The following is a 16,249-nucleotide window of genomic DNA, read 5'->3' as shown; positions in this document are numbered from 1 at the left end:
AAAAAAAAAAAAAAAGAGTGCAATTGACTTAAGCATCATTGAAACACCCCCACTTACTGGGCTGTGTGATATACCTGTTGTTGTTGTTGTTGTTTTTATACATAAACTTCCCTGAGTGAAGAAGATGGATTCAGCCGAGAGCTGGCTGGGGGCAGAGGGACTGTCCAGTGACACGCAGTCCGCCAGCAGCACGCTCTGCAGCCGGTCAGCTCAGCACACCAGCTCTGTCCACAGGGCAGAGTCTGTCCTTCTGCACTTGCTCCTCCAGCTTAATCAGGCCTACTGGGGCCAGGAGAGGCCTCTGGAAGTCACAGGGGCCTTCCCTCAGCCTGCAAACAGACCACTGCAGACAGGAGAGGCCTCCCCCTGGAGGGCAGTCAGCCCATCCTACCAGCTATTTCCTGAGCCCCTCGCCAGGGCTTGGCCTGGCTCTTGGTGACACATGGGAAGGAACTAGCTGGCTGGTGGCCAAAGAGTAAGGACTGGCAAGTGGCGTGTGGAACCCATTCCTGGTTATAGGGAAGCACCTTGATGGGTTCCTTCGTCTGGTTTGGATTGTTCTAAACCTCAGAATCCAGTTTCAGTAAAAAGCAAGCCAAAGAGATGGTCCTGGGCATCGGTGACCCAGTGGTCCATGGCAGCGGCAGTGTGCCCACCTTCGGGACCTGGGGCCCGGCCAGCGGCAGTGTGCCCGCCTTCGGGACCTGGGGCCCGGCCAGCGGCAGTGTGCCCGCCTTCGGGACCTGGGGCCCGGCCAGCGGCAGTGTGCCCGCCTTCGGGACCTGGGGCCCGGCCAGCGGCAGTGTGCCCGCCTTCGGGACCTCGGGCCCGGCCAGCGGCAGTGTGCCCGCCTTCGGGACCTGGGGCCCGGCCAGCGGCAGTGTGCCCGCCTTCGGGACCTGGGGCCCGGCCAGCGGCAGTGTGCCCACCTTCGGGACCTGGGGGCCAGCCAGCGTGGCACCTCAGCTTTCCTCTCAGTATTGACAGAGACCCCTCCCATCTGCTGTCTCCATCCAGCCAAGCTGGAATCAGGACACAGCCCAGGAGTCTGGGAAACACCTGACATCTCGAACAAGTGGCTAGAAAAATGCAAATGTATAGCCATGGAGGTTTAGCAGCCTGTGTAGAAAACACAAAAACACCCAAAGGCAAGGAGAGATGAGTTTGGTGCTCTGTGTGTGAAGGAGGGCAAAGTGTGAGTTATGTAAATAACAGCTGCAGTGTTAGAATAGAGGTAAAGACTGAAAAGCAAGGGAGGGGAGAGACCTGAATGAAATGTGGCTCCATAGCTTAACGTGTGTGTGCGCGCGCGCACGCGGTATGTGTGTGAATCTATGAGGACATTCTCCTGTATCAGAGGCATTGTCATTCCTAGGACAACTAAATGACAACTGAAGTTCCTTCCATTTCTAAGACCCCGTGCCTCCTTCAGCTGATGAATGACTCTGCAGCTAGTTGTGCCGTGCACCCTGAGCCTCACGTGTTGTCACTGTCACCCCTGGGCTCACTGGGAGCAGCAGCTGTGTTTCCATCATGGTGCCCATGGAGGAAGGGCCTGTGCAGTCAAGTTCAAGGTAGCTGCCCAGCCAGGGCCTGTGGGCCACCGCTGTGTGCCCTGCTTGGTTCTCTCCCTGCTGCGGGGCCTCTGGGGCTGTGGGAAGTGAGCACGGAACATTCATGGAATAATTGGAAGTGTGCATTTTCCTTTCATCTGGGCCCATGCTCACCCACAGAGAAGGGAGTCTCCCTCCTGCTCACTGGCCTGTTTGGTTTGGAGCGCGGCTCTGCCCTGTGGCCGTGCTCAGCCCCACGAGTTCCATACTTCCTACCACTCTGTGCGGCTGTTTCCAAGAAAGAGCTGGCCACAGACAATTTGGAATGTCCTTTTCTGAGGATGTAGCCTTTATAAACAGTGCAGGAGGAAATACTCACATGAGCGTTCCAGGAGAAAAAGCCTAATAAAGATGTCTACAACCCCTAGCCTCCTGTTACTCTGGTTTTGGATGGATTGCCCACTCAGATCTTACTTCTTTTTGTTGTGTGCCTCTTGGGTAAGGGGGTGATTGACAGTTGTTGCTAGTAGAAATCTGGTTCATGACAGCTTCGTTTTGAGTGTCCTCTTGGCTAAGCATTTTCAGCCCTGTGGGACAAAGCAGGAGTCTGGATGGGGGTGCTACTTTCCCTGGAAACATCAGACTGTATTCAAAACTCGGGCCCAGCCTGGCATAGACTTAATGCCCAGTCCCTCAATCATGTTTTCAGCAATAAAGTAAAAGGCTAGGTAGGTAGGAACGTATTTTTTTATCCAAGGATTATATTTCTTGTTTAAATAAACTCTAAGCTTCTTCCTTTCATTTCTCAAAACATGTGGACTCCATAGTCTGGCATCCAGGCTGTTTTGAGTCCAGGGCCCTGTGGGTCTGAGACAACAGGTGTCCTCATACACCTTCCACCCAGAAAGAATGGTCCGTGTCCCCAGCATCTGTCTGCCCAGTGACTTCTCCAAGATGCAAGAAATTTTAGGGGCATCATATATCAATCTAGAATGTTATAGTTTGCTGAAAAGGAAAGGGAAGACGGGAGTGTCCATGCCCAGAAGGCTGAGTGGGGGTGGCCATAGTCGAACGTGGAGGGCAGTGATGTGAGGTCGAGGAGGGAGGTGTGGGAGAAGAATGGGCTGTGAGTGACCTCCAGGTGATCACTAGGACCAGAGAGGCTGTAAGCTGAGAGAGAGGAGGGGAAGAGAGAGGTGTAAGCCTGAGGGTGGGGTGGAAGGGAAGGGGGAGCAGAGGAAAGAAGTCATAAAATGAAGGGGAACTCTTAAGGACAGAAGGTAAAGATCATACCTACCTTCTTCCTTATTAATAGAAGGCTAAGGAACAAGCAAGAACTATGGCCCAGTAATATCAAGGGCCCAGTTTAATATAAAGTGGATGTGGTCCTGGCATTTATGAGAGCTCATCTGGGAAATTCAGGAGTGGGTGTGCCAAGCAGGGCTGACTAGGGCAACGCTCTCACTGAGCACAGAGAAGGGGCTGGCATGCTGGGGGGTGGGGGGGCAGGGGGTGGTTACAGGTGAGGAGTTCAGCTGGGGTAGAACGAGGAGGGAGTTGTGGGCCCCCAGATGTGAGCTGGTCCATGGGAAAGAGGGCACAGAGAAGAAAGAGAGGGGGTCCTTAGGCAGGTAGAAGCTGGGAAGAGGCCCTGGGAGGGTTCTGGTGATCAGGGAACACATTTGAGATGGTGGTGGTGACATGCTACAGGTAGAAAGCTGGTGTGGAGGGAGGAAGAGGGAGAAGGAGGGGCGGGGATGGAAACTGCGTTCAGGTGGTGTTGTCATTGTGGATGTTGCAGAAATGCCTGTCAGAAGAGGAAAAAGTGGGAGCCAGAAACAGTTCAACCATGAAGGTGCCAACCCAGGGTAGAGAGAGTACCGCATGTAGGACTGGGGCAGGACTTGGAGCGCAGTGGTGCAGACGGCACGCAGGCAGACTGTGCGCAGGCAGACGGCAGCCACAGGAGGATGTCCCGCAGCTGGGAGAGCAGTGGCAAGCCAGCCTCTCAGGGAATCTCCGGAAAGGGGCCGGATGAGGCTTCCCAGCAAAAGTAAGACCAGTGTCAGAGCCCCCCGAGAAACCCTTCTGAAGAAGCATCTTTGCCTGTGTTTCAGGATCGCAGGTGACACAGCTCTCAACAAAAACATCCATGAGTCTGTCAGCGCCCAGATCCGGAAGAACTTTGCCAAGAGCAAATGGAGAGTAAGTCTTGTGTTGATCAAACTCCCAGTGAGTTTAACCACTCACATGGAAATTTGCTGTGTGGTTTGAGCATTTTTTCATTTCTAAGGGTTACGATGAAAATCCCCAGAACCACAACCAAATAATTTTGCTAATGTTAACCAATAATGATGAAGTCAATAAGACTTGAAGGGAGTATCATGATGTGAGATGGATGAAGTCTGTGATTTAATTTTTCCCCACTATGAGTCAAAAGCAGCAATAGTATGCCAGCTCCAGTTCATGTGCTGTATCTTATATAATTCTCATTTTCTTTTTTCCCTTCTTTTCCAATTAAGAGGAGGGGAGATACAGAGACAGACTCCCACATGCACCCCAACCAAGATCTACCCGGCAACCCCTATCTGCAGCCATGCTTGCAACCAAGCTATTTTTAGTGCCTGAGACAGAGGCTCCAGGGAGCCATCTTCATAGCCCAGGACCCATGAGCTTGAATCAATTGGGCCATGGCTACAGGAGGAGAAGAGAGAGAAAGAAAGAGAAGGGGGAGGGGTGGAGAAATAGATGGTCTCCTCTTCTGTGTACCCTGACCAAGAATTGAACCGGGAACATCCACATGCCGGTCCAATGCTCTATCACTAAGCCAGCTAGCCAAGGCACATAATCCTTGTTTTCTCTACCTTGCTGGAACTTTGAATGGTTGACTTGTAATAATGTGACATGAAAGGGAAACAAACAGGACATCTGAGTTGAAATCGTTGATACTGTCTGATAAAAATGTGATGTGTGTAAACCATTGAGGTTTTGTGTTCATTGACTAGGTACCTAAAACCTGTGTTCTAATAAGTGTGGGTAATTAAATGCCAACAGTGAGACACCATACAGAAACAAAATTAATTCCACCGACCTCCTTTAGTCTGCAGAAATGCTATTATTTAGGGCAAAAAATCACCAGTTAGGAAAGTTAAAATTATTTTTAAATGTCATATTTTAAGCTACTATATTATTATAATGTCCTTTTTATTCTAAAAGTTATTTCTCTTAGATTATAAAGAGAATTGGTTTACATTTATTCTGTATATTTATTATGTCAGAAGAAAAGTATTTTTTATCTACAAATATATTTTGATTAAGGGGTCAGATACATTAGTGTACATTTGGGAGAAGGTAAAATATAAATTTTCTTTCTAGAGTTTCATGAGAACATTTCTAGACATTTAAAATGCTTAGGGTAACAGGAAACATAATAGACAGCCTGCATCTTTTTTATTAACTGGAATTATTTGGTCTACTTTTTTCCTTTCTTAAATTTCAGCAAGCATTTAATGCCACCGCTGTCGTGAGACATATGAGAAGACTCCACCTTGGCAGCAGCCTGGACAGTTCAAATGCAAGTGTTTCGAGCAGCCTCAGTTTGCCCAGCCAAAATGATTGTGCGTATGTAGCAAAAACAGAACTTTTCCACTGGCATGTAGGAGAAATCAGGGAGAGAGAGGAAGGCACTATCATTTACTGAGTACCTGCTGTAAGCCAGGCACTTTCAATAATTCATCCCATTTAATACTCCCAAAAAACTCTAGGACATGATTTAACTTTTTAAAATACTTTCTTTTTTATCAGTTTTTTGGAGTAACATTGGTTAATAACATTATACAAGTTTCAGGTTGCATTTTTTTTTTCAGGTAAACATTTCTATAGCACCTAAACTGTTGATTGTATTGTGTGCCCATCAACCAAAGTCAAATCATTTTTTGTCACTGTATATTTGTCCCACTTAATTATGTCCATGAGTCTCAGTTTTATACCCCACTATGTGTAAAATAATACAGTTCTTAGCTTTTTCTGATTTACTTATTTCCCTCAGTATAATGTTCTCAAGGTCCATCCTTGTTGTGGTAAATGGCAATATGTCATCATTTCTTATGGCTGAGTAGTATTCCATAGTGTATATGTACCATATTCTTTGTCCAGTCATCCAATGAAGGGACACTTTGGTTGTTTCCATGTCTTGGCCACTGTGAACAATGCTGCAAATGAACATGGGCCTGCATGTGTCTTTGTGTACCAATGTTTTTTAGTTTTTTGGCTGGATACCCAGTAGAGGGATTGCTGGGTCATATGGTAGCTTTCTTTTCAATTTTTTGAGGAACCACCATACTGTCTTCCATAATGACTGTACCAGTTTACATTCCCACCAGCGGTGATTGGGGGTTCCTTTTTCTCCACAGCCTCTCCAACACCTGTCTTGTTGATGACAGCCAATCTAACAGGTGTGAAGTGGTATCTCATTGTAGTTTGCTTGTTTATTTATTTTAGAGAGAGGAGAAAGAGAAAGGGTGGATGAATAGAAGGAAGTAGCAACTCGTAGTACTGTAGTTGCTTCTTGACCAGGCAAGCCCAGGGTTTCTAACCGATGTCAGCATTCCAGGTTGATGCTTTATCCACTGTGCCACCACAGGTCAGGCTCATGGTAGTTTAGATTTGCATTTCTCTGATAGCTAGTGAAGATAAGCATCTTTCACTATATCTATTTGTTGTATGTCTTCATGAAAGAAGTGTCTGTTCAGGTTCTCTTACCAGTTTTTAATTTTATTGTTTCTGAGCTTTGTGAGTCCTTTATATATTTTGGATATTAACCCCTTATCAGAGCTGTTGTTTGTGAATATCATTTCCTATGTGGTTGACTGCCTTTTTGTTTGCTCTCTTTTTGTTTCATTGCTGGTTTCCATTACTATGCAGAAACTTTTTTAGTTTAATATAGTCCCATTCATTTATTTTTGCCTTTAATTCCCTTGCTTTTGGAGTCAATTTCGTAAAATGTTCTCTATGGCTAAGATCCATAAGTTTAGTACCTATGTTTTCTTCTGTGTAATTTATTGTTTCAGATCTTATATTTAGGTCTTTAATCCATTTTGAATTAAGTTCTGTGTACAGGGACAGGTGTAGTCAATTTTCATTCTTTTCATGTGGCTTTCCAGTTTTTCCAGCACCATTTGTTGAAGAGGCTTTCTTTTCTCCATTATGTGTTTTGGGCTCCTTTGTCAAAGATTATTTGTCCATACATATGTGTTTCTATTTCTGGGCTCTCGATTCTGTCCCTTTGGTCTGTATGTCTTCCTGCCAATAGCATGCTATTTTGATTATCATGGCTGTGTAGTATAATTTGAAGCCAGGTAGCCTGATAACTCCAGCTTCTTTCTTTTTTCTCAGGATTACTTTGTCTATTTGGGGTTTTTTATGGTTTCATACAAATCTGGTGATCTCTTTTGTTCTATTTCTTTTTTTTCCACAGACATTGTTTATTGTGCTTAGAAAGTTGTTTGGGATGATTGTACTTTTTTTTAAAACGACATTGTGATTTTATTGGAGATTGTATTAAATTAGTATATTGTTTTGGGTAATATAGCCATTTTAACTATGTTGATTCTTCCAATCTATGAACATAAAATATTTTTTCATTTCATTGTGTCTTTTCCAATTTCTTTTAATAATGCTTTGTAGTTTTCAGTATGTAGGTCCTTCATATCCTTTATTAAGTTTATTCCTAGGTATTTTATTTTATTTTATTATATTTTGATGCAATTATAAAAGGAATTGTTTTTTTTTTCAGTTCATTTTCTGAAGTTTCATTGTTTGCATGTAGGAAAGCAATAGACTTTTGTATATTGATTCTGTATCCTATGACTTTACTGTATTGGTTTATTGTTTCTAATAGTTTTTTGGTAGAGTCTTTGGGGTTTTCTATATTTCTATATACAGGATCTTTTCACCTTCAAAGAGTGATACCTTTACTACTTCTTTCCTGGTATGGGTGTGTTTTTATTTCTTTCTCTTGCCTGATGGCTCTGGCTAAGGCTTCCAGTACTATGTTGAATAAGAGTGGAGAGAGTGGGTAGTCTTGTCTTTTTACTGATTTTAGAAGAAAAACTTTCAGTTTTGATATTGGCTAAGGATTTGTAATTTACGGCCTTCAGTATGTTGAGGTACACTAATACTATTGTACAAGTTTCAGTGTACATCTTTGTCACACACGTCTGTGTTTTTATTGGGTGCTCTCCACCTGAAGCCTAGTCTCCTTCTTTCACCTCGTATTTGACCCCCTTTGCCCTCTTCATTCTTCCCTCAACTCTCTTTCCTTCTGGTAACCACGGTACTGTTCGTTATCTGTGTCTATAAGTTTGTTTTTTTTGTGTTTATTTGTTTTGCTTGTTGCTTTCTGTTTATATCCCACATATGAGTGAAATCAATAAAGTTTTGTCTTTTTCTGTCTGACTTATTTCACTTAGCTAGACACCCTCAAGATCCATCCATGTTCTCTCAAATGGAACTATTTCATCCTTTATATGGCTTGGTCATATTTCATTGTATATATGTGCCACATTTTCTTTATCTAATCACCCATTGAGGGTCATCTAATCATCCATTGAGGGTCACTTGAATTGTTTCTATGTCTTGGCTATTGTGAATAATGTTGTAATGAACATAGGGATACATATATCTTTACAAATAAGTGTTTTCAATTTTTTCAGGTAGATAACTCAGAAGAGGTATTGCTGGATCATATGGTATTCTATTTTTATTTTTTGTGGACCTCCATATTGTTTTTATAGTGACTGTACCAATTTACATTCCAAAAAATACTTATTTAGTATTAACACAATCCTAGGCACTGTGTTGTCCATTTATAGATGAGGAATCTGTGCTTCAAGTTCATGTCTATCTGGCAAAATCCCAGACACTATCTGATCTATCTCCTTGCCCTCCAATTTTCTTGTCACCGTGAGTCACTCGTAAGGGTTGAGGAAGGGATGGCAGAGACTCATGACAGTCTGATCTCATTGACTTTTCATATATATATTTTGATGAGCATGATAAATGGAGCTGATTTGTATAAAATGCATTGGTTTTACAATCAAATAGTAACAATTTTTATTGTCTATCTTTGCATTGAATGTTACATCATTGAGGGTGCACTTACACTCTCCTTATTTGTCTCTCCCACGCCCCTTTATATATTTATTTTAATCTCTTATCAGGCCATTCCAATGGCTCGTCTCCACTTTTGAGCAGTTGCCCTGACCTTTCTGGTCAGCCCTGTCTCCCTGGCCATTGAGCACCCTTGAGCCTGGCTTCATTCTGGCTATCCCATTTTCTTCCATTTCTCTCAGGAGGACATTTGCTTCATCACTAAATAATCCTTCAGTCTTATCCAGGAATATCCAGCCCTTCAATTCTTCCAAGAAGTCTCCATGAGTGTCCCCTGACCCAAAGGCACACTACTCTAGACCCACATTTACAGTTCAGCAAAGATCCTTTCCACCCGTTGGTCAAAGGAAACCCATAGTCGATCATTTCTATGAAGATTCATACAATGGCTACGACAGTAAAGCCATCATATACTTATTTTAGATATCTTCCAAGACTTTGACGTTCATGGGGAGAAACACACCGCTGGAGCTTGGCTTCAGTGGATTCATCCACATCCAGATCTTCTGGGGCCACACACCTGCTTAGCAAGCCTTGGACTGCAGCCCAGGATGGTCTTTTCAGGCCAGGGGTCTGCTAAGTTAACACAGAAATAGGGAAACGACCCCATTTCACGTGCTGTGTGTCCAAGAGTACAAATCACACACCAAGCAGGGGTCCTAAGGGGGTGTCACATTTTTCCTTCATTCTTAAACTACTTCATAAAGCTGTTGTAAGAAATAAACAGTTCTCATAATGATGGTGTGTATTTAACACAGAGTCCGATGCCTAGGACATAGTAAGTGCTCAGTAAATGGAACCTATCATATTATGTTGGCTAACCCATGTCCTATTCGAATACAGAGCAGTGGTAGTGAAAAAAAGGAGGGGAGAATGGGGTCTAAGAAGAAAGCACTCTGGACACATTGTCAGTGTTTTCCTGCGAGTGGGTAAAAAGTTAGAACCCAGTCGTAGAAGTTTGCCTCCACACAAGCCCTTGCAGTAGGAAGGGGGGGTCTCCTTCTGAAGTGTTGACCCCTTGTGTCCACTGTCCCCTGCAGGTCTGGCACCCGCCACGCTCTGTAGTTTCGTTTCTTCTTCATCGGGGGTCTCAGGAGTGGGAGCAGAGCGGAGACCAAGGCCCACCACTGTGACGACAGTACACTCTGGAAGCAAGTGACTGGCTCTGGAGGCGGGGCCAAGGGGCAGGGCCTCAGACGGAGCCAGCGCAGGGCCTCCCAAGGGGCCCCAGCGCCACCAGCCACTCCAGAGGGATCCCACTTTGCATGGTGCGCCTTCCTGCACAGGACTGGAAGACAGAAGTTTTTTATGGCCATATTTTATACTGCAATTCTGAAGTGTTTCATTTCTCACAAACTGTATTGACTCAAGGGAGCTGATTTAATAGGACCTGGTGCTGTATATATGAATCTTGCAAAGCTCTAACGGAATGGACTTTCTTTGTCCTCTCCCCAGTTCTGTCATTTCTGCTCTTCTCAGTATAGGTTACTGTCTACGTTGTGTTTTTTCATTAATGACAAAAAGGTTTCAACTGGATTATTTAAGTATTGATAAATATTGTGCATTAGGGTATTCTTTTGCTTTTTAAGATATATGTCTTTGCAATCTATACTTAGTTATTTGACCTAATCTCGTTTGCTTGTCAGTAGTAGAGTTTTATGTTAATCTTTAAGAGTTTTTTTTCCTCCAAGGCGAATTGCAAGGTGAATTTTTAAAATTTCTAATAAGAGGATTGAGAATCTGTCTCCAAGGTGAAGAGTGCACTTGACTTCTCTTCCTTCTCTTCTTTCCCCTCTTTGGAGCAGCAGCTCTCTAAGCGGACAGCCCAGCAGGCAGGTCCGGCCTCTCTCCGGGCCACCTGGGGAGGGAACCTGCAGATCGCCTCTCCTGGCAGCTCCTCCAGCAAACCTCCCACCAACCAGAGAACCCTAGGGGCCTCTTGCCATCAGAGTTCAGAAATTAAGAAGCCTGCTTCCCCAAGACTACAGGCCGAACTGTAGAGGCTAGACTTGCTCTGAGGGAGATGCCTGCCAGGCAGGTGTTTGAGGACCTCTCTCACAAAAGGAACACGGTGACATTTTGTTGAACGTGAACGTTCCACGCTGCTCTCATTTCCTGTGAGGGGTACCCACAAAAGTTCTGTGCTCAGCTATGCAGTTTCCAAATTAATCTTTCTTCTGTTTTTTTAAAGTGCATTTCTAATGTTACACTGAAAATGACCTCCAACTCACATAAGTTGTTTCTGCACATGTTTACTCTGTTCTTGTACGAATATAATCTGGAGGAGAAGAGGGAAATGGCCTTGGAAAAGAATCCATTTATCTGGGGTGGTCCGTAGAGGTGATTGTCTACGGAGGTTGTCTCAGGTCCAGCGAGCACTTGAAGCTGTCCCTCTGACCAAGGCTCTCTGAAAACCAAAGACCTGTGATGGGGAGGGAGGATCACCAAAGCTCCCACTTTGCCAGGAACTAAAGGATTTCCTGGGGTGTAGGACTTGCAGTGCTAAAACTGGCAATGGCCCGGGCAAACCGGGCCGTGTTGTTCACTCACATGGTGGCTAGGTGTGCAAGGTGGAGCGAGGACAGTGTGAAATCCAGAGCAAAGCAGTTTTCAAGGAAATGTTAAGGATGCTGCCTTACAGAGGCAAGCAGGGGCTCCAGGTGCCAGCTCTGCAAGAGCCTTCCCTCGATGGCTAGGCAGCGCTGAGTCTGCATTCCACACAGTCGGCTCAACCCATCATGTGACCTTGAGGTCTGCTGATGGGCCAGTGATTTTCATCACAACTGTCCTCATGCCCTGTTCCTGTAGTTGGCCATACTTGGCAGGTCCTGTTCATGAAGCTCTCTTCATCACTTACACTTACACATCACTTTTGCCTATGTCCAGGTCAAATATTTAGAGATATCCTCCCCAATCCCCCCCCCCCCCCACACACACACACATATTAGATTCAGAGCTCCATTCTTCCTCCTTTAAGAAAGATAGGCAGCTGGTCTACCCCGTTCCACATACGTCACAGGCACTCAGCCCCTGGGAAGGAATCCCACTTGGCATCTGCCACACAGGTAACCAGAGCAAAACCAGGCTATGACTGCAAAATCTGTGAAAAGCCTGGAAAACTATAAAGTGACAACAGACCCAGTTAAGAAACAATTATCGGCTGAGTTAGATATGCATCAACCAACCTTCAGAAGGGCAATAGCATGAATTTGTAAAGAGAATCTGAGGAAATGGAGGCATCTCTCCAGGAGGTTTAGTAGGATGTTGCTTATTACCAGGTTAATGGAACACTGAAGTTTCTATTGTATAAGAAAACCAGTAATTAGATGTCATAGGGGGTGAAAATTTGCCTGAATTTGGTACTTAGAATGTGTGGCTGCAGAGTTATACACTCTGTACTATGTGTGATATGTAGCCAGTTGCATTGGGAAAACAACATTTGAAGCCAAATTCTGTTACTGGCAATTATATTATTTTCTGGAGCTGCTACATGGGTGCGTGTTCTGCTGTTTGAACACGTCTTGCCTGGAAAGTGCGGAGCAGCAGAGAGCTGGGCCCTGCTGCAGGGGTCCTCTTCGCAGTTTGGACCAGCTCTTTGCCGTGCCTGGCCAGTGACCTGTCAGGTCTCGATCACATAGTGCTAGGGGATGGTGACTGAGTTCAGCCCAAAGATTGAACTTAACATCAGGCAAATCCACACTATCTATGCCATCAGACTTAGATTATTTCTTGTTGTTTTATGAAGAGGAGAAAATAACTACCATGTGGAAGAACTTTTTGATATTTATGTGGAAGAACTTTTTGATATTTTGAGAGAGCCTGAATGATACAAAGCTAGAAGTTTTCTTCCAATGGTACTGGGTATTATTTATGCTTCATTATGACTCGGGAAGAGAACCCAGAATGTGCCTTTTGTTCAGACCTGCCAAGTGGGTGGCAGAGTGCTAGGAGCCTCCTGCTGTCAAATTCCACCAATAGTAGCTGAGCATTTCGTATGTGCACCTCCAAGCCAGTGTGTGTGGTTGAGGCTAAGGGTCGACCACTGATCCCATCACAGGGTTACTCCCTTCCAAGCCCTAGCCCCTATTCCTTCTCTTCACCTTCTTAGAGCAAGTGGATTTTTTTTTTCACTTTAAGATTACATTTGAGGCCCTGGCCAGTTGCTCAGTGGATAGAGCATTGGCCCAGCATTTGGATGTCCTGGGTTTGATTCCCGGTCAGAGCACACAGGAGAAGCAACCATTTGCTTCTTCCACCCCCCCTCCCTTCTCTCCCTCTCTCCCCCACTTCACCAGTGGCTTGGTTTGAGCATGGTGCTCAGGATGGCTCGGTTGGTCTGAGCACGCCAGCCTCAGGCACTAAAAATAGCTCAGTACTCAATCAACTGCCCCAGACAGGGTTGCTGGGTGGATTTGGTCAGAGTGCATGCAGGAGTCTGCCTCACTATCTCCCCTGCTCTCACCTTTAAAAAAAAAAAAAGAATATCACATTTGAAATAGTATCCTTGAATGGTCTTTCCCTCAGTTGCCTATCTGTGCCTTCCTCACTTCCCTGACCTTCATTTCACCCTTGAAGCCACAAGAGAAGCCAGCATTTGTCTGGAGCAGTGAGAATGTCCCAGACCTGCTGTCACCCAGCAAGCACACTGGGTCTGGAGTGTGGGGTTGAGATGGGGTAGAGGCCGCTGGAGCTGAGAGTGGCAAGTCCTGCCCATGGCAAGTGCACCTGACCATGAAAGCCCTTGAGAAAGGAAGATGCCAAGATGGACCAATAGCTACACCAGGGCTGCTCGTGGCAGCTTCACTGCCGCCTGCTGCCTCTGGCTACCCAGGAGAATAGAAAGGGTATGTCCCCTTCATGTTCCCTTTCTAAATAAAACTATGCAGAGAGCATGCCCCCCAAACCAGGTGTGGCTTTGTATCCTTGACTATGGCAGTGATTTCGGTCACCTCTAAAATCTCTCACAGGAACAGGGCAGCCCTCTCCCGCAGAGGAGCTTGACCTTTGAGAGGGTCCCACTCTCCAGCTAGCTCTTAGCATCGTGTCCTAGGAACTTGGTAGACTGGCTCGGAGCAAAAGAAGACGCCTTTGGCTAAACAGGCCAGAAGCTGGCACTTAGGAAGCATGACACTCAGACTCAGTTTACCTGCCCAGCACTAATCTCACCCTGTTCACTTGTCTACCTTGGTGTCCAGTGTGTCCTGGATGGATTGTGGGGGAGAGAGGGAGATACCCCTTTTAAACAAAGGCCAAGAACACTGGAGACAAAAAGAGCGAGCCCAAGAGACCCCTCCTGAAAGGGGATGACCCTATCTCAAGGAGCTCAATCTGATTAACACACTGGAGTTTACGTTTTATGAGCTGTCTCAAACAGAAAGAAAAGACCGTGGCTCAGTGGAGCTCACTCTGTATTGGTAAGGCTCTGGCCACTATGGCCCTGTGGCCTCCCCAGAGCCTCGGCCGCTCTTGATTTCACACTGGAGGAGTCCTACTGACCCATCATCGCTCCAGGGCTGAAGAGAGCAGAGCTGAGGCTATTGCCTCTGTGCTCCGCCAGCAACGTCCTGTTGTGTGTGACTTTCACAGCGCACCGTGAGGTTCTCTCTGAATATGAGAAAGGGAAGCAAGGGCCGGGAGGGTGGCTCCTCCTGCTTCCATGGACAGAAACGAGAGGCGCTCCTTCCCAGGGTCGCGGTCACTTCTGGTGAACACAGTGAAGGCCCTCTGACCCCACCAGTGCAGGAAGCCTCTGCGTGAGCTCCTGAAACGGCACCACGCCCCCGTTCTGTCTCTCACACTTGACAGTTGGCCTTTTCCTGAACACATTCCAGACCAAACACTGTTTAGTGTGTCTCCAAAATATATGTATTTACCTGTGTGAATCCACCACTATTTGGGAGGCACCCGGTCCTAATTGGGGGCTTCAAGTGCACCTGACATTTGCAAAAAAGAAAAAGAAAAAGGATTATTCCAGTCCTTTGGTTTTCAGAATTGAAGATGTTTAGGAAAGGTGAACAGATTCCTAAAAGGTGGAGACCTACAATCTGAAGACTAAAGGAAACTAGTCTATAGATAAGCTAGCTACTGTGGACAGCAGACAGGAGAAAGAGGAAGATAGAGGCCCGTGCCCCCTGCAGCCCAAACCTTCATCGTCCCTGTGCCTCACAATCAGCTGCAGCAGCCCTGCCCCACCGTGAGGGCACCCCCCCCCCCATGCAGCCCAGGCCTCCGCAGCAGCCTAGCCCCACCGTGAGGGCACCCCCCCATGCAGCCCAGGCCGGCCGCAGCAGCAGCCTAGCCCCACCGTGAGGGCACCCCCCCCCCCATGCAGCCCAGGCCGGCCGCAGCAGCAGCCTAGCCCCACCGTGAGGGCACCCCCCCCCCATGCAGCCCAGGCCGGCCGCAGCAGCCCTGCCCCACCGTGAGGGCACCCCCCCCCATGCAGCCCAGGCCGGCCGCAGCAGCCCTGCCCCACCGTGAGGGCACTCCCCATACAGCCCAGGCCGGCCACAGCAGCCCTGCCCCACCGTGAGGGCACCCCCCCCCATGCAGCCCAGGCCGGCTGCAGCAGCAGCCTAGCCCCACCGTGAGGGCACCCCCCATGCAGCCCAGGCCGCTGCAGCAGGACGGCACTCCGCCCTCCCCGCCGTCCCCACCTCTGCAGCGGGAGCTGCTCACCTTGTGGCTCTGGGGCTCCCGCTTCTGCAAACCCAAAGGCTGTGCGTTTGTTAGCCAGACCCATAGCATGTGGCTGCCAGATCTGGTTTTGTGGACAAAGCAAAGTGTGGAATGGCTTCTCTGTATCTTTTTCTACACCACAGGTCCAAACTGTTGCATTCACCCTTTGTACTAAAGCCGCTGCTTCTGCATCTGCCATATCTGTTGTTAACATTTTGGTCTCCAGGGAAACTTCTATGATGATTATGTCTTCTGGTTACTTACCAAATTATTTTACTTAGAGGTGATTTTATTTTCTTATGGACAGAAAAAAAAAAGAAAGTAAGAGGAGTGTTTTGTGGCTTCAATCATAGCGATAAGACATCCCCAGGGACTCAAAGCCCCAGATACTAAAGTAGTTCTCAAAGGAAAACCTGGACGTGGACAGACTGCGGCTCCTGGCCCCGTGGTAGCATGCACTCTGGGACCGGGGGTGCTGGGGCTGCACTGGCGGCCGCTTGGGAGGGGTTCATGCTCTCCCTCCCAGGAGTGCTTGGCCCTCAGAGTGCTGTGATGTGCTGTCCAAATGGCAGGAGAAGTGCTGGGTTTGCAAAGATGAGGCCACATTTTAGAGAGTATTTATCTTAGTCCCACATTCAGGTTGGAAGGCATGAAAGGTACATTCTGTCTGGAATCAAATCTGGGACTATTTCTCAGTGGGCGTCAGCCACCACACAGTGTCACAGCCCTTCCTGCAGCTCTCCCAACACTGAGCATGTTTCCCAAGAGCTTCGGATGCGAACCGAGGAATGTCCCTGTTTCTATTATTACCAGCCCTGCAATTGATTCCATTTCCCCGTAAAAACATG

At 46.7% G+C, this 16,249-nt stretch overlaps 1 protein-coding gene across 2 annotated transcripts in view; it reads left to right on the top strand.

Annotated features, from left to right (window-relative positions):
* CAMK1D (calcium/calmodulin dependent protein kinase ID) overlaps positions 1–12,503 on the top strand; it is a 488,361-nt gene extending 475,858 nt beyond the window's left edge. Inside the window, exons 9-11 of one of the 2 annotated variants that reach the window (XM_066384571.1) lie at positions 3,671–3,758; positions 5,053–5,127; positions 9,764–12,503. In XM_066384571.1, the coding sequence (XP_066240668.1) occupies positions 3,671–3,758; positions 5,053–5,127; positions 9,764–9,856 (256 nt within the window). In that variant the 3' untranslated portion in view covers positions 9,857–12,503. Of the gene's footprint in view, positions 1–3,670; positions 3,759–5,052; positions 5,171–9,763 lie in introns of both variants that reach the window. The other variant, XM_066384569.1, reaches the window with a different exon arrangement.
* Positions 12,504–16,249: the final 3,746 nt, after the last annotated feature.

The sequence above is a fragment of the Saccopteryx leptura genome, chromosome 5 (assembly GCF_036850995.1).
Source record: "Saccopteryx leptura isolate mSacLep1 chromosome 5, mSacLep1_pri_phased_curated, whole genome shotgun sequence".
NCBI classification, from domain to species: domain Eukaryota; kingdom Metazoa; phylum Chordata; class Mammalia; order Chiroptera; family Emballonuridae; genus Saccopteryx; species Saccopteryx leptura.
The sequence above is the reverse complement of the archived record's forward strand: the minus strand, read 5'-3'. Positions and strand labels throughout refer to the sequence as shown.